Below are 25,002 nucleotides of genomic sequence, written 5' to 3' on the forward strand. Positions count from 1 at the left end.
TCTGACAACAACACAGCACCACCATCTTCCACCAACACAGCACCCCATCCTCTCGCAAGAGACCACACATCCCTCACCAACACAGCCCCCCATCCCCCACCAACACAGCCCCCCATCCTCCACCAACACAGACCACCATCCCCCACCAACACAGCCCCCCATCCCCCACCAACACAGCCCCCCCATCCCCCACCAACACAACCCCCCAACCCCAGCAACACAGCAACCCCCAAACTCAGCAACACAGCCCCCCAGTCCCCACCAGCACAGCTCCTCCATCCCCACCAACACAGCCCCCCATTCCCCACCAACGCAGCCCCCCATTCCCCACCAACATAACCCCCACCATCCACACCAACACAGCACCCCCAAGCACCCCTTCCCACTAACACAGACCCCATCCCCACCAACACATCCCCCCAAACACATCCCCCCCACCCCTCGCCAACACATCCCCCCACCCCTCGCCAACACATCCCCCCATCCCCCGCCAACACATCCCCCCTATCCCCCGCCAACACATCCCCCCCATCCCCCGCCAACACATCCCCCCACCCCTCGCCAACACATCCCCCCATCCCCCGCCAACACATCCCCCCTATCCCCCGCCAACACATCCCCCCCATCCCCCGCCAACACATCCCCCCCATCCCCCGCCAACACATCCCCCCCATCCCCCGCCAACACATCCCCCCACCCCTCGCCAACACATCCCCCCTATCCCCGCCAACACATTCCCCCGCCCCTCGCCAACACATCCCTCCACCCCTCGCCAACACATCCCCCCTGTCCCCCGCCAACACTGCCCGCTGTCCCCCAGCAACACTGCCCGCCGTCCCCCAGCAACACTGCCCGCCGTCCCCCAGCAACACTGCCCCCCGTCCCCCACCAACACTGCCCCCCCTGTCCCCCACCAACACTGCCCCCCCGTCCCCCACCAACACTGCCCCCCCGTCCCCCACCAACACTGCCCCCCCGTCCCCCACCAACACTGCCCCCCCAACTTCTACCAATACAGCTACCCCAATCCCCACCAATACAGCCCACTATCCCCCAGCAACACAACCCCTCAACCCTCACGTTTCCCCAATCCCCCAGTGACACATCCCCCAACCCCCAGCAACATAACAACTCCCCCATTCCCCACCAAACCAACTCCTTCATCCCCCAGCAACACAGTTCCCCCATCCCCCAGCAACATAGTCTCCCATCCACCAGCAACACAACCTCCCCCACCCACCCTACATTAACACACACCCAGAATTCATGCAATAGCGAGCATAGACACTGCTGCTTGAAAAGATCCGAGGCTACAGCATTGCCATTTCAAAGGGCTCCCAGCACATCCTTCAACTGGAAGAATGCTGTGTGCATTAAAACCTAGCAGCATCCCCAAGACCCGTGGTCAGCACTGAGACCCAGATCCATGCTGCAAATTGGACATTAGATACTCTGCTGAGCAACAGACCGCCCTCCCCTCCACACACCAGCCCCTCCGCAACTTGCAGAGTCCTCCCAACCTGAAACACAACATGGCCGCATGAGAGGATCCCCTATAAGCAGCACGGAGCCATCCGATGGTAGGTACTTACCTCCTCGCTAACCCTTACTGCTGGAGAGCCAGAATTGGACCTTTATTGAGCATGTCTGTTCCAGACTGATCCAGATTGGGCGAACATGTGGTAATGGCAGACGTGCTGGTAAAGTGGGGCATGCAGCTCATTAAGTGGATTAAAATACATGCAGAATTATTTAAATTGATGTGGTGCCCTTTTGAGCAGGTTCCCAATTGTGACAATTTTTTGGCCTTGGTAAAGTGCAAATCGGTGCCAAAACAGGCACAAGTCTCACTACTCGACTCGCCGGCTTTTCCAAATTTTCACACCCAAAAACGGACACAACGTGATGGTAAAATAACACCCATTCTGTGGACAGAAGAGGAATTCTTCCACTTAGTGGAATTCTCTACCCCAGCGGATTCTAGATGCTTTGTTGAGTGTATTCAACACTGTTGATGTATAAACTCAGCCACAATCTTACATAATGGCAAAAAAGGCTCAATAGGCTTTATGGCATACTTCTATTCTTATTTCTTATGTTCTTGCATCCTTAAAAAGCAGGAAACCTTTCTGAAGCACTGAAATGGCAGTTCTAGAAATTAGTGCAGTAAGTTTCTCATGAAGCAGTTTGCTTGTTGTAACTGGAAATCTGAATGCAATATGCACTGAAATCCATTCAGACTGTCACATTCAATTCCTGAAACTCCATCCAAAAGTTATGATGCAATGCCTTTAAACTTTTAAGATGATTGATACAGTGCTGCACAATAGACTTGTGATCTAAGTTATAGATCAAAGAATTGAAGAGACAATAGCAGTTTGGATATAGAATTGGCTGAGTGATAAAGAAACAAAAAAGAAACAGTTAATGGAGGCTTTTCATGCTAGAGAAGGGTTTGTGGTGGGGTTAACCACAGTAGTTCATTTTGATTGGAAGATCATGGAGCGTCAATACAAAATAAAGAATACAACTCTCAAGAGGGTTCAGGCATGCAAGAACCTAGATGTACATGTGAATAAGTCATTGAATGTGGCAGGACAACTTGAAAAATCAGTTGATAAAATAAAGGTTTCCTGGCCTTTTTTTTCATAGTGAAAAGTCTGACAACACCAGGTTTTAGTCCAACCTATTTATTTGATAATATACTCGCAAGCTTTCGGGTTAGCCCCTTCGTCAGGTGAATGGAGAGTTCTGGCCTCAGACAGAGCATATAAAGCACAGACAGTTTAGAGATTACTGATTAGAATGCGAATTGGATGTGGCCATCACTGGCTAGGCAAGCATTTAGTGCCTATCCCAAATTATCCTTGACAGGTGACGGTGAGCTGTTTTCTTGAACTGCTGCAATCCCCGTGGTGTAGGCAAACATCCAGTGCTGTTATGGAGGGAGTTTCAGGACATTAAAGGAACAGCAATATATTTCAAAGTCAAGATGATGGCAAATTTCCAAGTAGTGGCGTTCCCAGACATCTGCTGCCCTTGTCAATCTAGATGGCAGCATTTGTGTTTTTGGAATGTGCTATTGAAGGAGCCTTGGTGAGTTCCTGCAGTGCATCCTATCAAAGGTACACGTGGTTACCACTGTTTATTGGTGTTGAACAGAGTGCAGGTAATGGAAGGAATGCCAATAAAGTTGGCTGTTTTATCCTGGATGGGGTCAATCTTCATAAATCCATTGGAGTTGCACTCATCCAGGCAAGTTAAGAGTATTCTATCACATGCCTGACTTGTGGACAGGCTTTGGGGAGTCAGGAAGTAAATTATTTGCCACAGGATTCCTTGCCTGTGCCTTTATCTTGGAGCCATAGGGCAGAATTTCACTGCCCTGCTCACCAAGGGAGAGACCATGCAAAGATCCGCTGACCCCAGGCAGGAATTTCTGGCCTTGGAGCGAGCATAGCCGAAAGATCCCACCCATAATATTCATATGTCTAGTCCAGTTCAGTTTCTGGTCAATGGTAGCCATAGGTGGGGGATTTGGTGGAGTTAATGCAATTGAATGTCAAGAGACAATGATTAAATTCTCTCTTGTTGGGGGTGGTCATTACCTGTTACTTGTGTGGCGTGAATTTTACTTGTCACTTGTTAATTCAAGCCTGGATATTTTCCAGGTCTTGCTGCATTTGACTGTCAGCTGCTTCTTATTTATAGCAGCATTGGGTACAAGAAAAGGATGGTATGTTAAACTTATGTAAGTCATTATTTCCATCTGAGCTAGAGAACTGCACTTTAGGATGGATGCGAAGGCATTAGACAAAGAGCAGAAAATATTCATGAGGATGATTCCAGGGATGAGGAACTTCAGTTATGAAGATAGATTGTAGAAGTTAGAACTGTTTTCCTTAGATGACAGGGGTCTTGATAGAAGGGTTCAAAATCATGATCAATTTAGACAGAAAAAATAACGAGCAACTTCACATTCATGAGGTGGCATGGTTGCACAGTAGTGAGCACTGCTGCCTCACAGCGTCAGGGATCCTAGGTTCACTTCCAGCCTCAGGTCACTGTGTGGAGTTTGCACATTCTTCTCCCATTTGCATGGATTTCCTCTAGGTGCTCTGGTTTCCTCCCACATCCAAAGATATGCGGGTCAGGTCAATTGGCCATGCAAAAGTTATCCTAGTTTCGAGGATGAGTAGGGTAAATATGTGGGGTTACGAGAATAAGGCTTGGGTGGGATTGCAGTCAGTGCGGACTCGATGGGCTGAATGACCTCCTTCTGCATTGTAGGGACTCTATGATAACGGTTTGAGAATGAGAGCACAGATTTAAAGAAGTTAGTAAAAGATGCAAAAGTGATATGAAGATCTTTCTTTCATTGAGCGAGTGTTTCAGGTTTGGAATGCCCTGCCTGTGAATCGGCGCAGACTGAAGCCTGTAAAATGGATTTTGACCATTTATCTGAAAAAGAAAAGTAGTAAGAAGCCTCACAACACTAGGTTAAAGCCTAATAGATTTAGTTGGAATCACGAGCTTTTGGACCATTGCATTCATCTGATGAAGGAGCAGCATTCTGAAAACTTGACTCCAAAATAAACCTGTTGAGCTTTAACCTGGTGTTGTGAGACTTCTTACTATTCCCACCCCAGCCCAAAGCCAGTATCTCCACATCATGGACAAAAGGGTGTAGGGTTGGTGGGAGGAAGACAAGGTATTAGACAATGGTACTAGATAATTTATTCATTTGGAGAGATGGTACAAACCTGATGGGCCAGTTGGCCTCCTTCTGCACTGTAACAGTTCTGTGATTCTCTGATTTCAACTTAATTTATTGCTTGGTAATACTGAAAAGAGTGCTGACAAAGAAGCAAGTTGAAGTTTTTCATCTTGCACTCATCAGGACACTTGGTAAGAATACCAGTATAATGGGAAAACAATAATTTATACTGTATGAAAATGGAAAGCTGATTGGTTGGCATGTGGACTCTTGATTGACATAGGTGATGCCATGGAGAATACACTAGTTGATGGTGACTTATAGATAACTGCCAAGCATTGTTTGAAATTTAAACAAGGAAGCTTGACCCTGATTGGTGAAATCATTGCCCTGGGAAATGAATCAGCGAATGGTTGTCACATATTTTGTTGAGCTGAAACAGGCACAATGTGTGCACCCGTTCTTTCTGCTTGCAAAGAACAGGGCCTTGTGTATTAACATGAAGGTAAAGTCACCAAAACCCGAGATGACAATAGGCTACTCTCTCCTTTCAGGGGGAAAGCTGACTAGTGGTGACTTAACTGAAGCATCCCATACCTCAGCCAAGGGACAAGGTTGAGAAGGCAAGGCCTTCAGGAATAACCTCAGCTGATACAGGAATTGAACTCACGCTGTTGGCATCACTCACCAGCCATTCAGCCAACTGAGCTAACCAACTCCTCAATTAATATGACATGCAAACTAAAAGCCTCATTGACAATCTAAAATTAGAACACAGAGGAATCACTTTTGACCTGAAAAGGTCCCAGTCAACCTCAGATCACCCTGGAAGGCCAAGATATCTGAAAACTTTGAGCAATAAGTAAAGCTAGCTGTTTCATTCTACCACTTTGCAGTAGCAATATGAGTGGTATTCACACTAACAGGATGCTGCTGTCAAGCCAAAAAGACATTCTGCCTATTATGAGTAATGTAGGCTGCGATTCTCCCATTGCGACTGGCAACTTTTCTGTTGAATCGGGCCGGGAGATGCACGTGTCGGCCATTTCACGGGTTCCCTAACAGCTTTTATGACCCGTGTGCATCTCCCAGCTGGAGACAAATGGCACAGGTAGGAGCCTCGAGAAAATGACGGCCCACTGATTAGTATGAGTTTACATACTTTTGTGTATCTTTATCAGGATCCACACCCCAATCTCTGCCCACGCTTGCATCTCCCATGTAATTTGTGTGAATCAGAGTAGGTATTTAAAAGTCAAAATCTGGCGTGGCAGCCTTGAACTGTCATGAGGAGGTAAGTGCTGCGAGTGGAGCATGGAGGATGTTGCAGGCAGGGTCTGGAGATGCCCTGGTGGCATTCCTCCTGCTGCCTTCAGGTGTTGGCCCATGGACCAGTGATATTTGTGGGGCGTGGGGAGTGAAGGGAGGGGGCCTTCTATTTCCACACAGCTCTCTGAGTGAATTTCCGTCAGGGAGTCCCGCTTCCCCACCCCTAGCTCTCTATCTCCCTTCTGGGCAGCGCTGAAGCACCCTGTGAGAAGCAGGCTCAAGGGTTCTCCCCCACCTCCCAACTTTGAGCAGCGCTGAAGCGCACTGTGGGAAGAAGCCTCAAAGGTTCCTGCTTCCCCTCTCCACCCTCCCCATCCCCACAAGCAGCGCTGAAGTGCACGGTGGGAGGCAGCCTCAAGAGTTCCTACTTCCCCTCTCCCCTCCCTACTCCTGGGCAGTGCTGAAGTGAACATAAGAACATAAGAAATAGGAGCAGGAGTAGGCCATCTAGCCCCTCGAGCCTGCCCCGCCATTCAATAAGATCATGGCTGATCTGTTGTGGCTCTGTTCCACGTTCCCGCCCTCTCCCCATAACCCTTAATCCCCTTGCCTATCAAAAACCTATCAACCTGCATCTTAAAAATATTGAGCGAGGCAGCCTCCACCACTTCAACGGGCAGAGAATTCCAGAGATTCACCACCCTTTGAGTGAAGAAGTTCCTCCTCAACTCCGTTCTAAACTGCACCCCCCTTATCTTGAGGCTGTGCCCTCTAGTCCTACTGTCCTTTGTGAGCGGGAAGAGCCTCTCCACCTCTATCCTATCCATCCTATTCAACATCTGATACGTCTCAATGAGATCTCCCCTCATTCTTCTAAACTCTAACGAGTACAAGCCTAGTTTATTCAGCCTCTCCTCGTAGCTCAACCCCCTCAACTCCGGAATCAGCCTAGTAAACCTCCTCTGCACTCCCTCCAAGGCCAAAATATCCTTGCGTAAGTGCGGCGACCAAAGCTGCACACAGTACTCCAGCTGCGGCCTCACCAGTGCCCTATACAGCTGCAGCAAGACCTCCCTACTTTTATATTCAATCCCCCTCGCTATGAAGGCCAGCATCCCAGTCGCCTTCCTGACCACCTGCTGCACCTGCAGGCTGGGTTTTTGCGACTCATGCACAAGGACCCCGAGGTCCCTCTGCACCGTCGCCTGCTGCAGTTTTTCGCCACGTAAGTAATAGTCCTTCCTACCATTATTCCTACCAAAGTGGACAACCTCACATTTGCCAACATTAAATTCCATTTGCCATTTCCTGGCCCATTCGCCCAGCCTATCTAGATCCTTCTGCAGACTCTCCACACCCTCCGCACAATTTGCCGTTCCACCAAGTGCACTGTGGGAAGCAGCCTCAAGGGCTCCCGCTTTCCTCCACTCCCAGCAGCTCTTTGCAGTTGTTGTTGTTGTTCGTCCTTGTCATCAATGAGGGCCTCGACACGATTAGTCATTTTGAAGCTGGTTGCGGTGAGTCCGAAGATGACTGATCAGGCCAATTCAGGCATGGAATGTCCCGGTACATATTGGACAGGCTTGTGTAGACACTGTAGTTGTTGTGCTGGTGGGTCTGGACTTGCACAGCTCGCGCTTAAGTTGTGCTTCAGCAATACACCATGCTTCGTGAGCTTGACAGCCAGGTAGGGCGGTTTTGTGCCAGTGTTTCCCAGGTGGTCGTGTCAATGTCAAGCGACTTCAGGGAGGCTTTGAGTGTGTCTTTGAAAGGTTTCTTCTGCCCTCCATGCGAGTGTCTTCCAGCAGAGAGTTCCCCAAAAAGGAGCTGCTTGGGTTTGCGCTCGTCTGACATACGGGTGACATGACCTGCCCACTGGGTCTGTGCTCTCATCAACAGTGTGTGGACTGATGGTAGAATCTAGAGAGAACTTCAGTGTCTGGTACTTTGTCTTGCCATCTGATGCGTAATATTCTGCAACGACAAGTCATGTGGAAATGATTGAGCTGTCTTGCATGCCTTCGATACACAGTCCACGTTTCACAGGCACACAGGAGGGCAGTGAGTACCACGGTGCTGTAGACCCTCAGTTTTGTTGCTGGGCTGATTCCTCGATGTTCCCATACAGTGGAGCGCAGTCTACCAAAAGGAGAACTTGCCTTTGCTATTCTGCAGTTAACTTCTGTATGAATAGTCACTGCTTGGGAGAGGGTGCTGCCAAGATAAGTGAACTGGTCCACTGCCTGTGGTTTCTGCCATTTGATTGTGATTATGGGTTCTGTGTACGGTGCATGAGGAGCAGGCTGGTGCATGACTTCAGTCTTTTTAATGTTGATGGTGAGTACAAAGTTATCACAAGCCGTGAAAAATTTGTCCATACTGACTTGCATCTCTGGCTCTGAGCCAGCATACAGGGCACAGTCATCGGCAAAGAGGAAATCTCTCAGAACAGTTTCTTTCACTTTGGTAATAGCTTGAAGTCTCCTCAGGTTGAAGAGCTTCCCATCCACTGTGTACTTGATTCCAGCAACACTGTCCTGGAAGGCATCATTCAGCATGGCAGTAAACATCATGCTGAACAGTGTGAGTGCGAGCACACGGCCCTGTTTGACACCATTGGTGACTGGGAATGCCTCAGAGGATTCTCCGCCATCCAGTACTCTGGCCATCATTCCATCATGGAACTGGCGTACCATCGGAATGAATTTGGGGGGGCAGCCGAACTTTGACATGATCCTCCACAAGCCTTGTCGGCTTAGTGTTGAAGGCTTTCGCGAGGTCAACAAAGGTTGTGTAGAGCTCGCAATTCTGCTCCTGACACTTCCCCTGAAATTGACACGCAGCAAAAATCATGTCAGTAGTCCCACGACCTTTGTGGAAGCCACACTGTGACTTTGGAAGCAGGCCCAGCTCCAGATGAGTGATCAGACGATTTAGCAGGACTCTTGCGAGGCTTTTTCCTGTGATGGAGAGCAGCGAGATTCCTCAGTGATTGTTGCATATTTGCTGATTGCCCTTCCTCTTGTAGAGGTGTACGATGGAAGTATCTTTAAGTTCCTGAGGAATGGATCCTTGCTTCCAAATGGACTGGAACAACTCGGTGAGCTTCTTGATAAGTGCAGGACCAGCTGCTTATAGATCTCTGCGGGTATGGCATCTGCCCCTGGGGCTTTGCCACTGGATAGCTGGCTGACAGTTTGTGACTTCAGCTACTAAGAACATAAGAACATAAGAAATAGGAGCAGGAGTAGGCCATCTAGCCCTTCAAGCCTGCCCCGCCATTCAATAAGATCATGGCTGATCTGTCGCTGCTCAGTTCCACTTTCCCGCCCTCTCCCCATAACCCTTAATCCCCTCTCTTATCAAAAACCCATCCACCCGCGTCTTAAAAATATTTAGCGAGGCAGCCTCCACCACTTCAATGGGCAGAGAATTCCAGAGATTCACCACCCTTTGAATGAAGAAGTTCCTCCTCAACTCCGTTCTAAACCACCCCCCTTTTATCTTGAGGCTGTGCCCCCTAGTCCTACTGTCTTTTTTGAGCGGGAAACCGGTGGGTCATCCATGGTGCTGTGGATAGCAACCTGGGAATCCTGTCTATTGCCTCATCGTTAATAGATGACAGTCGGTTGAGGACAGCTTCAAAGTGTTCAGCCCATCTCTGCAGGATCTGAGCCCTTTCTGTAATGAGAGTTGTACCATCTGTACTCAGGAGGGGGGAACTCCTGAGAGATTGAGATCCATAGAGAGTGTTGAGGGCTTCATGGAACCGTTTCAAGTCGTTTCTGTCAGCATATCCCTGCATTTCATCTGTCTTTGCGCTCAGCCAGGCATCCTGCATTTTACACAGTTTATTCTGGACTGTCCTGCGAGCACTGGTAAAAGCAGTTTTCTTGGCAGCTGAAGATGGGTCGTTCTGACAGGCCCGATGAAGACGGTGCTTTTCAACAAGTAGAGCCTGTATCTCATCATTCTGATCGAACTAATCATGCTGCTTGCGGGTGGAGGGCCCGAGTGTCTTCAGTCCAGATATATGGATAGCATCCCTGAAGTGTTCCCAGTCATCCTCAGCGCTGCCTGTGAGGTGTAGGTCAACAAGCTTGATTTGAAGACTTTGAAGTCTTCAGCCAGCGCTGAAGCTATGCTGGGGTCCTTTAGCTTGGCTGCATTGATTCTTTTCATAACCTTGCTTTCTTGTGGTCGCCTCTTGGGTCTAATGCGGAGCCTCATTTTGGAGACAATGAGCCTGTGATCTGTCCAGCAGTCAGCACCACACATGGCCTTGGTTACTCTGACATCCTGCTTGTCTTTTCTCCTGACAATGACACAGTCGATAAGATGCCAATGCTTAGAGCGGGGGTGCATCCAGGAGGTCTTGTTATGGGTAGGCAGACGGAAGGTTGTGTTGGTGATAAGGAGGTCGTGTGCTGCACAGGTCTTCACTAAGAGTAGGCCATTACTGTTACACTTGCCCACTCCATGCCTCCCAATGACTCCCTGCCAGGTTGCAGAGTCACACCCTATTCTTGCATTGAAATTGTCAAGCAAGATCAGCTTGTCAGTACTGCCCACTGCTGATAGTAGGGCGTCTAGTTCTTCATAGAACTGGTCTTTCATCTTGTCTGGGTTGTTCATTGTGGGGGCATAGGTGCTGAACAGGGTGGCTTGACTTCTGTTCTATAACGGAATCTATAATGTCATAAGCCGGTCATTCACACTCTTGGATAGACTATCAAGTTTCTGAACAAGGTGACTCCTGACGATGAATCCAACTCCAGCATCGCCACCCTCATCGCTGCCGCGACTGCTCCAGAAAAATGTGTATCCACCTCCAGTTCCAGTCAACTGACCTACGTTGGCAAAACGAGTTTTGCCCAGCTGCAATGTCAATGTCATATCTTGCAAGCTCTCTGGTAACTAAGGCTGTTCTTCTCTCTGGTCTGTCTGCTGTAGGGTTGTCTAAAAGCATGCATGCGTTCCAAGTGCCAATGCTGAGCTGTGTCACCTCGTGACACAGATGGGATCCACAAGATGGGATCCCCGCCAGCCGCAGTAAACTGGCCAGGGTGTGGTGAAGCAGGTAATATTTAGGGCACCTTTTCTAGCCCATTCCTCATTCTACGGAGGTGAGCAGTGCGAACCTGAAGAGGATTGCTCAGTCGCCCAGATAGACGCCGGGTTCCACTGCTGCTTCAGTCAGTGGAAAACGACATTAGACCTGCGTGCAGGTCCGTGACTACAGCTCCCAGTGTACCCACATCTGCTGCTTCATCACTCACCCATCGCCACAGGGCTTCAAGGGTTGAACAGGACACTGATGATGATGGTGTCGAAACTAGCGCTTGATTTGGATTAAAGTGAGGGAGAGTTGCGCAGCGTCAGCCTCACTCTCTCTTCCCAATTCCCATCTAGATCCAGTGGCAAGACAAGAGTCAAGACGGCTGGAGGTGGGACTAGGCGCAGTGGATGACCAGGCCGTCTTAAGAACATAAGAACATAAGAAATAGGAGCAGGAGTAGGCCATCTAGCCCTTCGAGCCTGCCCCACCATTCAATAAGATCATGGCTGATCTGAAGTGGCTCAGTTCCACTTTCCCACTTTCTCCACATAACCCTTAATCCCCTTGCCTACCAAAAACCTATCTACCCACGTCTTAAATATATTTAGCGAGGTAGTCTCCACTACTTCAATGGGCAGAGAATCCCAGAGATTCACCACCCTTTGAGTGAAGCTCCTCCTCAACTCTGTTCTAAACTGCCCCCGCTTATCTTGAGGCTGTGCCCTCTAGTCCTGCTATCCTTTCTGAGCGGGAAGAACCTCTCCACCTCTACCCTATCCATCCCCTTCATCATCTTATACGTCTCAATAAGATCCCCCCTCATCCTTCTAAACTCCAACGAGTACAAGCTCAGTCTATTCAGCCTCTCTTCATAGCTCAACCCCCTCAACTCCAGTATCAGCCTGGTAAACCTCCTCTGCACTCCCTCCAAGGCCAAAATATCCTTGCGCAAGTGCGGCGACCAAAACTGCACACAGTACTCCAGCTGCGGCCTCACCAGTGCCCTGTCCAGTTGCAGCAAGACCTCCCTACTTTTATATTCAATCCCCCTCGCTATGAAGGCCAGCATCCCATTTGCCTTCCTGACCACCTGCTGCACCTGTAGGCTGGGTTTTTGTAACTCATGCACAAGGACCCCCAGGTCCCTCTGCACCGTAGCATGCTGCAGCTTTTCGCCCTTTAAGTAGTAGTCCCTCCTACTATTATTCCTGCCAAAGTGGATAACCTCACACTTGCCAACATTGTATTCCATCTGCCAGGTCCTCGCCCACTCGCTCAGCCTTTCTACACCCTCCGCACAATTTGCTGTTCCACTTATCTTTGTGTCATCAGCAAATTTCGGCACCTTACACTCAGCTCCCTCCTCCAGATCATCTATATAAATGGTAAATAGCTGAGGCCCCAGCACCGATCCCTGGGACACTCCACTAGTCACCAACCGCCAATCCGAATAGCACCCATTGACACCTACTCTCTGCCTCTTATTTGACGGCCAATCCTCTATCCATGCTTATACCTTACCCCCAACTCCATGCCCCCTAACCTTCTGTGCGGCATCTTATCAAACGCCTTCTGAAAATTGAGAAACACCACATCCACCGGTTCCCCTCCGTCCACCGCACTAGACACATCTTCATAGAATTCCAATAAATTCGTCAGACACGACTTCCCCTTAACGAATCAGCGCTGCATCTGCTCGATCAAAGAATTCTTCTCAAGGTGCCTCGCTATTTCTTCTTTAATGATGGATTCAAGCATTTTTCCTACAATAGACGTTAAACTAACCGGCCTATAATTCTCTGCCTTTTGCCTGCTACCGTTTTTAAACAGCGGCGTTACATTAGCCGTTTTCCAATCTTCCAGCACTTCCCTGGAATCCGGTGAGGTTTGGAAAATAATCACTAAGACATCCACTATCACCTCCGCCATTTCCTTCAGAACCCTGGGATGCATTCCATCCGGCCCTGGGGACTTGTCCACCATCAGTCCCACTAGTCTGTCGAGCACTACCTCTCGAGTGACAATGATCTCATTCAGGCCCTCAACTCCTACCATCTTTCCATCGTTAATACCCGGCAAACTATTCGCGTCCTCCTCCGTGAAGACCGAAGCAAAAAACCTTTTCAAGGCCTCAGCCATTTCCTCGTCTTGTGTCTTGTCCTGCTCTTCACTTTCCACGACACTTGCAGAGACCGCCTTCTTGACCATTGGACCTTCCATTGGTCTCTTCCGCTCAATCCTCCGGAGTCTGTCCGGAGCTGGGATAGACATCTCCCTATCTCACCGAGGGTTGAGACCTGTCAGCTACCCTCACCTGGTTTAGCTGGCTTGTTGAGGCCGTTGCCCAGGGTGTGGTCACTGTCACATGCAAACAGCTATGGGGAGCCACAGGTGAGAGCTAAGTGCCAGGTGGGGACAGAGGATGGACAAACCACTCTGAAAGGATGCGACATGCTCCCCCACAAAGTTTACCCCTCCCTGGCATCCCATACACGCCCATACTGCGGGATGTGGTTAGGGACTCTAAGTGCTGGTGTTCCAGGGTAGGGGAGGAGTGCACCATGTGCTGACTGAGGCTGCACCAGATGAAGCAGCTGCTTCCCTAGGCCGGGGTGCAGAGGTTCAAACATGGACTGCATGGAATCTACTGTCACTGGGCACACATCTGGTGCTGATTTGCAGTCTGCCCCTGCCCTGTGAGAAGTCTGACAACACCAGGTTTAAGTCCAGCCGATTTATTTGATAGTAAACAGTATTTGATAGGAAGCAGAGAGTTGGTATCAATGGGTGCTATTCTGGTTGGGGGTTGGTGACCAATGGAGTGCTGCAGGGATCGGTGCTGGGGCCTCAACTATTTACCATTTATATAGACGATCTGGAGGAGGGGGCTGAGTGTAGGGTGACAAAATTTGCTGATGACACAAAGATGAGTGGAAAAGCAAATTGCGTGGAGGATGTGGAAAGTCTGCAGAGAGATCTGGATAGGCTGAGTGAGTGGGCGAGGACCTGACAGATGGAGTACAATGTTAGCAAATGCAAGGTTATCCACTTGCGAGGTAGAAATAATAGTAGGAGAGATCATTATTTAAAAGGCGAAAAGCTGCAGCATGCTACGGTGCAGAGGGACCCTGGGGGTCCTTGGCACGAGTCGCAAAAACCCAGTCTGCAGGTGCAGCAGGTGATCAAGAAGGCGAATGGAATGTTGGCCTTTATAGCGAGGGGGATAGAATATAAAAGCAGGGAGGTCTTGCTGCAACTGTACAGGGCACTGGTGAGGCCGCAGCTGGAGTACTGTGTGCCGTTTTGATCACCGCACTTGCAGAAGGATATATTAGCCTTGGAGGAAGTGCAGAGAAGGTTCACTAGGCTGATACCGGACATGAGGGGGCTAGCCTATGAAGGGAGACTAAATAGACTGGCTCTGTGCTCGTTGGAGTTTCGAAGGCTGAGTTTATAGAGACATATAAGATAATGAAGAGGATAGATAGGGTAGAGGTAGAGAGATTCTTCCTGCTTAGAAAGGATAGCAGGACTAGAGGACACAGCCTCAAGATATGGGGGGAGCACAGTTTAGATCAGAGTTGAGGAGGAACTTCTTCACTCAAAGGGTGGTGAATCTCTGGAATTCTCTGCCCGTTGAAGTGGTGGAGGCTACCTCGCTGAATATAATTAAGTCAAAGATAGATAGGTTTCTGATAGACAAGGGGAATTAAGGTTATGGGGAGAAAGTGGGAAAGTGGAACTGATCCACTTCAGATCAGCCATGGTCTTATTGAATGGCGGGGCAGGCTCGAAGGGCTAGATGGCCTACTCCTGCTCCTATTTCTTAAGTTCTTATAAAATCACAAACTTTCGAGGTTTCCCTCTTCATCAGGTGAATGGAGAGTTCTGGCCTCAGACAGAGCATATAAAGCACAGACAGTTTACAGAGTACTGATTAGAATGTGAATCTTTACACCTAACCTGCTGTTCAAGTCTTAAAGTGGCCGACAATGTGAGTGGAAGGAGCACTGATCACAGGTTAAAGAGATGTGTATTGTCTCCAGACAGTACAGTAAGTGAGGTTTTGCAATCCCAGGCAAGTCATGGGGGTTACAGATAGTGTGACATGAACCCAAGATGCCTGTTGAGACCGTCACCTGACGAAGAGGGAAACCGCGAAAGCTTGTGAGTTTACTATCAAATAAATTGGTTGGGCTTAAACTTGGTGTTGTCAGACTTCTTACTGTGTTTACCCCAGTCCACATCATGACTACTATCAACACCTTCTCTGTGACACAGACCAGCAACACATACCTATAACAGATGCTACAGTTGCACACATAGCAATGGCTCAACCGTGTGCATTGCCCATGTCTGCATACCGACCTACATAACCTGAGTCAGCATTTGTCATGATGGGAATCTCACAACCCTAATCGGGCCATGGATTGTGTGGGGTTGCCAACTCCCACAAGTAGGGACACTGTTCCAAGTAAGGGATTGAGGTGGTGCTGGGTCTATGTAGCAACGATAATAATCCGTCATTCTATTATCTTTTAAATCCCACTGTGCAGATGGATCTTGGTTTGCTTGATCTGGAGCTGGCAAGGTTGATGGCAGCAAGGGTGGAAGAGGAGGAGGCAGTGGCTCAGCAGGTGGCGGGTGTTTGGAGAAACCACCCCAAGAGCAGCCACCACTAGACCTTCAGGAAGGAGAGCAGGGGGTTGCCACGGAGGGTCAGGAGATGGGTAAGCAGGCTCCTAAGAGGGTGCACAAAAGGTGGAGGGTGCCGAGGCCAAGAAGATACAGGCCCCACATTTCCTTTGAGGCCCTCTCAGAGGAGATGTGCTGTCACCGGCTGCACCTTTCCAAGACTATGATGTGATACATTTGAGGTGCTCTCACACCTGGCACCTTGGGGGAGCAGTGGCCATCCACTTCCTCTGGACATGAAGGTGGCAGCAGCCCTCAATTTCTATGCCTCCGGGTCATTCCAGACTCACAGTGGCGATCCAGCTGGGATCTCTCAGGCCTCCCTGTGCACAGATGTGTGCAGCAGGTCACAGATACCTGCTTGCCCGGGCAGGGCTGTTCATTAATTTCGATGTGGGCCATGCACAACAGGAAGTCCGGGCTCTTGGTTTCGCATTCATCGCTGGGATTCCGAATGTATAGGGCATAGTGGATGGCACACACATCACCTTGCAGGTCCCCCATGCAGGGCCGCAGCAAGTTTTCAACCGGAAGGGGTTCCACTCCCTGAATACCCAAATTGCCTGCGACCATTGGCTCAAGATCATGCAGGTCAATGCACACCACCCAGGGAGTGTCCATGACAGCTTTGTGATCCAGCGTTAAGACATCCCTGAGCTTTTTTGAAGACTAGCCCAGCTGCAAACCAGGAGGGCTACTGGTCGACAAGGGTTACCCACTAAGATCATGGCTGATGACACCTGTGCAGAGGCCCCAGACCGAGGCGGAGACCCGCTACAATGAAACCATGCAGCCACCTGGTCCATTGTTGAGCGGTGCATCGGCCTGCTGAAGATGCAGTTCTGCTGCTTGGACCGCACTGGGGAGGCCGTCCATTATGACCCTGTATGTGCTTTATGCATCATCATCATTTGCTGTGCTCTGCACAACATCGTTCAGCATCGGAGTTATGGAGTCGTAGAGGTTTACGACTCTACGACGGAAAGAGGTCTTTCAGACCAACTTGTCCATGCCACACTTTTTTTTAAAAGCCCTAAGCTAATCCCAAATGGCCACATTTGGCCCATATCCCTCTATACATATCTTACACATGTAACTGTCTAAATGCTTTTTAAAAGACAAAATTTTACCCACCTCTACTATTACCTCTGGCAGCTTGTTCCAGACACTCACTATCTTCTGCGTAAAAAAAAAATTGTCCCACTGGACCCTCTTGTATCCCTCTCCTCTCACCTTAAACCTATGCCCTCTAGTTGTAGACTCTCCTACCTTTGGGAAAAGATATTGACTGTCAAGCTGATCTGTGCCCCTCAATATTTTACAGACCTCTATAAGATCACCACTTGGCCTTCTACGCTCTGGAGAAAAAAGTCCCAGTCTATCCATCCTCTCCTTATAGCTCAAATGATTAAGTCACAGTAGCATCCAAGTAAATATTTTCTGCACTCTTTCTAGAATCCTTTCTATATGCAATATCCATTCTATAACAGGATGAGCAGAACCGCACAGAATATTCCAAGGGTGGCCTTTCCAATGTCTTGTACAACTTCAACAAGATATCCCAATTCCTGTATTCAATGTTCTGACCAATGAAACCAAGCATGTCGAATAGCTTCTTCACCACTCTGTCTACCTTGACTCCACTTTCAAGGAGCTACAAACAAGTACCCCTAGATCTCTTTGTTCTGTAATTCTCCCCAACACCCTCCCATTAACTGAGTAAATCCTGCTCTGGTTCAATCTACCAAAATGCATCACTCGCATTCATCTAAATTAAACTCCATCTGCCATTCATCAGCCCACTGGCCCAATTGATCAAGATCCCATTGCAGTCCAAGATAACCTTCTTTACAGTCCACTATTACCAATCTTGGCATCAGCTGCAAAGTTACTAACCTTGGCTCCTATGTTCTCATCCAAATCATTAATATAAATGACAAATAACAGTGTGCCCAGCACTGATCCCTGAGGCACGCTGCTGGCCACAGGCCTCAGTTTGAAACACAACCCTCTCCAACCATCCTTTGGCTTCTGTCATCAAGCCAATTTTGTATCCATTTAGATACCTCACCCTGGATCCCGTGAGATTTAACCTTAAGCAAAAACTTATCATGTTGTCAAAGGCCCTGCTAAAGTCCATGTCCCAACATCATCTACCTTCTTGGATACTCCTTCAAAAAAGTCAATCAAATTTGTGAGACATGATCTTCCACTCAGAAAACCATGCTGACTGTTTCTAATCAGTTCTTGTATTTCTACATACCTGTAGATCCTATCTCTCAAAATATCTTCCACCAACTGATATGAGACTCACTGGCCTGTAGTTCCCAGGCTTTTCCCTGCAGCCCTTCTTAAATAAAGGCACAACATTTGTCACCCTCCAATCGTCAGGCACCTCACCTGTGGCTATGGATGATTCAAATTTCTCTACTTGGCGATCTGCAATTTCCTCCCTCGCCTCTCACAATGTCCTGGGATACACTTCATCAGGTCCTGGGGATTTATCTAGATGTGCTTTAAGACTTCCAGCACCTCCTTCTCTGTAATATGTACACTCATCAAGACATCATTATTTATTTCACCAAGTTCCCTAACATCCATGCTTTTCTCAACAGTGAATACTGATGAGAAATATTCATTTAGGATCCAACAGTGGGGAGACTAGCTGGAGCAGGAGGAGAAGGCGGAGGGGTAGCAAGGAGACAAAGTGGCCGCCCCACCATATAAAGAGCTGGAGGAAAGACAGCGGGTGGCAATGCCAGGTATCTGGTAAGGAAGGGGAAACTTGATCGCAGACCACTTCATCTAGCTGGTGCTGTGCACTGAAGGGGGTGCAACCAATACACATCCACCACACCCCAGGAGTAAGTGCTGCCACTATTCCCCCTCCAAACCAACCTGGGCCCTCCAACCACCACATCACCCTTCCCCTCATCCTGTCATCCCACCACCCTATCCCCCAGAAACACGCAACCCTACTAAAGTGCCTGGGCTGGCAATGGTTGCGAGTCTTGGTTGAAAACTGGAGAATGTTGACAACTCACTGTTGTGCACACTGGTACAATTCAAGTCTGACTCCGACCTGTACTCCAAATGCACGCTGCCACCCTGTCTCATATAGCTGTAAGGGTTGGGGACACATGTTTTTTGGCCATAAGGGGGGCGAGGGAGGTGGAGGGTGGTGGCACTTGCACCAGGGGCTGGTGGAAGTTGGGGAAGGTAGCCTGAAACATGGGTTGAGTCTGCAAGGCTCATCAGACAGCACCTCTATGTTTGCGAGTTGTGAATACTGAGCTGTGGGAGCAGGGGGAAAGAGAATTAGAGACACATTAGTAATAGCATGATGTTCAATTAACACTTTATTGTGCTCTTAACATAAATGACTACCAAACCCTGAGCAATGCTGACCTTCACCTGTGCCCTCTATGAACTACAACTTTCTAACTTTGTGCTATCTATTGCTTCTTCTAGGTGCTACCCCAGGATGCAAACCTGGAGGTGTCCAGTTGTGATGCCCCATTGTCTGTGATGACCTTGGTGGATGTCCCTCAGTGGCCAGGACCTGAAGGGCCCCGGCTGACTTGTAGATGGCACTGTTTCGGTGCTACCCTGTTCATCTTGCTGGCCTTAAGATGCCCTGGTGTGAGCAAGGGGGGAATCAGAAAGTCTCTGGATGTTTGGGATCTCCTGGGTGGAAGATACCAGCGTGGTCTCAAGCTCTTCCTCCTCTCTTGGGGTGCCCAGAGGCCCTGGAGGCACTCCATGGGATGCCAGGGTAGGTGGACTGAGCTCCAGAAGCTCTGTCATCTGGCTCTGAGAGTCCTGGAGGCCTTGATATGCCCATGATGTGTGATCCCTCAGCTCTGGCCCTCTGAGTCTCAGCCAAACTCCTGAGTCCCTCCGCTAGAGCATTCTGTGAGCAAGCCAGGCTCTGGAGCCCCTCAGCTTTCTGAGCCTGGGCTAAGTTGTCAAGGCTTGTAGCTATGGCCTGCTGTGTCTCCAGAATGCCAGTGAGAGTCCCAGCCATGGCCAGCAGCATCTTCCCTGACTCCCTTGACAATCGAACGCTGTGCCTCCCGGATGCTGGAAACACACACACACACACACACCCGTGGCCTGTAGTTTCTACTGGATGGCCTGGACTCTTGTCATCCATGAGGACAGTCCCCTGCACCAAACTTTCCACTGCGGTCACCATCCTTACAATGTTAGTCTGGATTTCACGCTGTGTCAGGACCACCTCCTGCAACAGCACTCTGTTTGACTCCTCTAAACAATCTCCCAGTGGCAGCATGGTTTCTGACAGTCCTTCCACAACTCCGCAGATTTGCTCATGCATCTCCTCCAGCCTTGGGAGGAACAAACCCAGAGGCCCAGCAGCTGGTTTGGGCACAGCTAAATTGTGGCATTTAGCAAACCTCCGTGTGCCTGAGCCCTCGGATGTGCCGGCCTCCACCAGATGTGCATCAGTGGCTGTGATTCTTCCCGCTCAGAAAGGACAGCAGGACTAGAGGGCACAGCCTCAAGATAAGGCAGGGGGCAGTTTAGAACGGAGTTAAGGAGGAACTTCTTCACTCAAAGGGTGGTGAATCTCTGGAATTCTCTGCCCGTTGAAGTGGTGGGGGCTACCTCGCTAAATATATTTAAGTCATGGGTAGATAGGTTTTTGACAGACAAGGGAATTAAGGGTTATGGGGAGAAAGTGGGAAAGTGGAACTGATCCACTTCAGATCAGCCATGATCTTATTGAATGGCGGGGCAGGCTCAAAGGGCTAGGTGGCCTACTCCTGCTCCTATTTCTTATGTTCTTGTGTTCTTATGATGTGCTCACCAGATCGTGACTCAGAAGCCCCAACACTAAAGGCACCCATCGTGATGATCGTCTCTGTGTTGGTGGGTCGTGTGGTACTTGCTGGTGATGCTTCAGTGATACTGCCCTTGAAGGATTCTTCAGTGCCTTCCTCAGGTGTAATCCAGATGGCCATGGTCAGTTTGCTTCAGAGCAGCGGAGGTGGCAGAAACACCCGAAGGGCCAGTTTCCTCTGGGTCCAGAGCTGGAAAAAGAAACACACATTAGGGGGAAGGGAGGCAAAACATTCCATGCGGCATTGTACTTATTTAGAGGAGGACCAAGGTTGAAGTGCGCTTTTGCTCATTTGCATCCCGGATGCTGACCTAGCTGTCGATGACTATTAGGTGTGGCCCATCACATCCTGCCAGCTCCATGGCACACTACTTATTGCTACTCAGCTGCAGCAGGTCAGACACACCACCACAAGTCTGTGTCATCTCCCGTTCATTGCGGATTTTATTTTCATGTGGGAACATAAGGTGAATAGCAAGCATTATCATATTGCAATACATGGCGTGCAATGCATGCCTGTGTCTCAGGCTTTGTGCTGACAGTTTCACTAAACAGTGCTCATTGAGGGGTGAGGGGAAGGGGTTAGACTCTGTTCCTGGGGGGGAAGGGTAATTTGTTGCATGCCCTTTGGGTCTCTAAGCAGTGTTATAGATCAATGCCAAGCACTCACCCTTACAGCTCACAGAAAGTAATACTTTTTTTGCGACAGTACCTGCTATGGTGCAGTGTCAGGCTCCTGGCATTCAACACTTCTGCCACCTCCTCCCATAATGCCCTGGTCAGATGATCAGGCCTCTCCTCCACAACATCTAGCAGGTACTCCTGGTCTGCCTCCAAAAGTCTGGGAATCTATTTCCATACAGCCATCTTTGTGGCGTGACTAGCTGTATGTCCATTCCTGTAGCTTATATACAGCTCTGGCTTATTAGGGAAGTGCAGATGCAGTGAATGTGGCCAGTCAAGGGCCCCATTCGCAAGAAATACTTGAGAGATTTTGAAGGCTGCATTCATTTGAATATCATTCATCCCTCAGGGTGTTGATTGGCTGCCATTCAGTGGGCTGCTGTGTCCAGGTGGGGTGCAATACTCAGGGCTCCCATTGAAGAAAGGGAATGACCACAAGCTGGGGTTGTGCATATCAGCACAGCACTAGTTCTCTGCAGGGCAACACTGAGGACAATATGTTCAAGGAACGGAGGGATTGCATACCTGCATTATCCGGATCCATGGAGGCATGAGCTGAACAGGCAGCCATGTCTGTGTGTGGGAGGAAATGCAGGCAGGGGGGTGGGGAGGTAGGGATGCAATAATGAGGCCAGCGATGTCTCTATGGGGGGTTGTGGGGCCAGTGATGAGGCTGGCAATATGGCCAGCAATGTGTGTGAAGGGGTTATGGAGCCAGTGATGAGGCCAGCGATGTGTGTGGAAGGGTTATGGGGCCAGTGATGAGGCTAGCGATGTGTGCCAGAGGGTTGTGGGGGCCAGTGATGAGGCCAGTGATGTGTGTGGAAGGATTACGGGGCCAGTGATGAGGCCAGCTATGTGTGTCGGAGGGTTGTGGGGACCAGTGATGAGGCCAGCGATGTGTGTGGGGGGGTGTTGTGGGGGCCAGAGATGTCTGTGGAGTTTGGATGGCAGTGATCTGGTTGCTGGGAAGTCTTTTCTGCGATCTCCCAGTGATGTGCATGTGCACGTGTTCCCACTCATCCCACCGATTTTAGGCTCTTTGGTGCGAAGAGGCCCTGCCCTGTGCGTTTAATGATATTCATGACTGGGACATCACACAGAGCGTGGAGATTCGGGTGGAAGCTGACCTGAGAAAACAGTCTGGATTTAGAACAGTTCTCCCACTTGTTCAGCACTTTTGGGAGAATCGCGGCCACAGTATCTAAATATTAGTTACGGTATGATGCTAGGTATGTAGGCAGTACATTCCAAAGTCTGCCAGATTATTTCAAACTCCATGCTCCAGCCGTTCTTTGCAATGAACTAGGTATAGATTGTACCCAACTACCTCATATTGCAAGCCTCAAAACGTAGTGTTCAACATTAGGTGTAATTTCATGATTGGACAACAATAACCTACAGTGTCAAGAATTAATATCAATTTAAGATTGTCACTCGGGCTCACATTTTCAGTACATGAAGTTACATATGTTAATACACAAGACTCTGTTTTTGAGAAGTGTCCTTCTAAGAGCAAAAGGCTCATTTTTCAGCAATATTAATTGATTTTGCAAAGTAAAACCAAATAGTATGCAAAGTGAATGGCCAACTGATCATGTCAATTTACCACTGGGTGAGCCTGACTAAATTTATCCTATTAAGATTTAAATCCATATAGCAGAAACAACATAGATTTACTGGGATAATTTCAGCATTGGGAAGCTACTGTTAAATAAGAGACTTGACAACCTGGGACTATTTCCACTGAAGATGATGATCTGGAGAAGTTAAAAAAAAATCAGCCTCTTCATGCTGAATGTCCACATTCGATGAACCATCTTGGGTTGTATTTTTAGATCTTGGAGGCAATTTTCCCAATGCAAACTAAGTGCCTAGCAGGCAGGAAAAAAGAAGATTTTCCCAACCATTATTGCATGAAATTAGTTGGTTCACCGAATCTGCCAGGGGATTCATGCTGATAGTGGGAGGGGGCGGCACCTAATCCTGCCCAAGTGTTCAGCATCAGCACGTTGAATGGGATGCTATGCATGTGCCGATCTCCCAGCACGTGCACTGGGCCTCCCATCGCTGGCCTCCCGATCATCATCCTCCTGATGACTTCGTCAACCCCCTGCCCCCTGATTGCTGGCCCGACATCATGCCCTGATGTCCACTCTGACTCACCTCATTGGTCAGCCCAATAGTCCTCCCTCCCTTCCTCCCCACCAATCACTCTACAGAGTGTGCAGTGACCACCTCCCCACTGCCACTACCAATCGGCCTGCCCCCAGAAGGTCCTGCCCCCTCGGGCCCTGCCCCCTTAGTACTGCCCAGTGCTTATTGGGCAGTGTGAGGTTCTAGGCTGGCAGTGCCAAGCTGCACTGCTGAAGGGGCACCCACCCTGCCTCAGGCCTCTCCAGGGGGCCTCAATGGTCTATGCCCTCAGCAACGAGGCCATCATGGCCGAGGACCAGCTTTAATCCCTGCTAGTGGAAGCCTTCCCTGACAGGATCGGAAACATTAGCGAGCTCAAACAATACTGTCTTGGGTCCATTAAGGAGATTCAAATGTCAATTTCAATTAGGCCCAAGGCTGATTATGCCATAAAAAGTGGCCCAGGAAAGTCATAACTGGCTGGATTCCATGTGATTCCTGTTTCAGCCCTTCTGCCGCTATTTCCTGGTCTGCTGTACTATGTGAGCAGCACAGTGGGCTGAAAAATCACACCCAAGTATCACTGATCTTGCAGCTCCTCCTCTGATTTAAACTTCACTGTACAATTCTAAGTGAATCCAATGTAATTTGCCCTGTTGTACACTAAATGTGATTGAGCTTTATATTATCGAAGCATTTTCATACTTGCTTTATATTTTTGTATCCAGGCCCATTTAGCAGGAATATTTGACAATGTAAATGAAGTAGTTTTCCATCCGAAGGAATATGATACCATCCTGTCTGTGACATCGAGGGAAGGAGAACAAATTCAAGTAATTATATATCATAATTGGAACAAATTTAAATCATTTCATGGCATTTAATGCATTAGACTCTGAATTAATGGTTTTTGCTACAGTTCACTATTATAATCTTTTAAGGGTTGATTGAAGCCAACTTTCATTATAGTAATGATACAATCGAAAAACGAGTTGCTGATCCCACTATCACATTGGGAGCAAGATCAACATTTATTGGCCATCATCAGTTGAGAGGATGGTGATGAACCTTCTTCTTCAGCTACTGTGGTCCATGTGATGTTCCTACTGCCACAATGCTGTTAAGTAGAGGGTACTGATATTTTGACCAAGCAATGATGTAGGATTAATGCAGCTCCAACAACAGTCAAAAACGTTGACACTATTCATGACCAAGTTTGGCCTGAAGGGATATACTCCAGAATACTGAGAGAGGCAAGGGAGGAAATTGCTGGGGCCTGAGAGAAATCTTTGCAACCTCACTGGCTACAGGGGAGATGATGTGGAGATGCCGGCATTGGACTGGGGCAAATACAGTAAGAAGTCTGACAACACCAGGTTTAAGATTTCGGTTGGACTTAAACCTGGTGTTGTCAGACTTCTTACAGGGGAGATCCCAGAGGATTGGAGAATTGCCAATGTTGTTCCTTTGTTTAAGAAGGGTAGCAAGAATAATCCAGGTAGTTACAGGCCAGTGAGCCTTACATCTGTGCCAGGAAAATTATTGGAGAGGATTCTTTGAGTCAGGATTTATTCCCAC

General features: G+C 48.8%; 1 protein-coding gene across 1 annotated transcript in view; it reads left to right on the forward strand.

Annotated features, from left to right (window-relative positions):
• The window catches only part of LOC145345623 (dynein axonemal heavy chain 8-like), a 1,557,438-nt gene that overhangs the window by 862,696 nt on the left and 669,740 nt on the right, over positions 1–25,002 (forward strand). Inside the window, exon 42 of the mRNA XM_080193457.1 lies at positions 24,153–24,257. Coding sequence (XP_080049583.1) covers positions 24,153–24,257 — 105 coding nt within the window. The remainder of the gene's footprint in view (positions 1–24,152; positions 24,258–25,002) is intronic.

The sequence above is a fragment of the Carcharhinus amblyrhynchos genome, chromosome 7 (assembly GCF_965287045.1).
Source record: "Carcharhinus amblyrhynchos chromosome 7, sCarAmb.v2.hapA, whole genome shotgun sequence".
Lineage (NCBI taxonomy): Eukaryota > Metazoa > Chordata > Chondrichthyes > Carcharhiniformes > Carcharhinidae > Carcharhinus > Carcharhinus amblyrhynchos.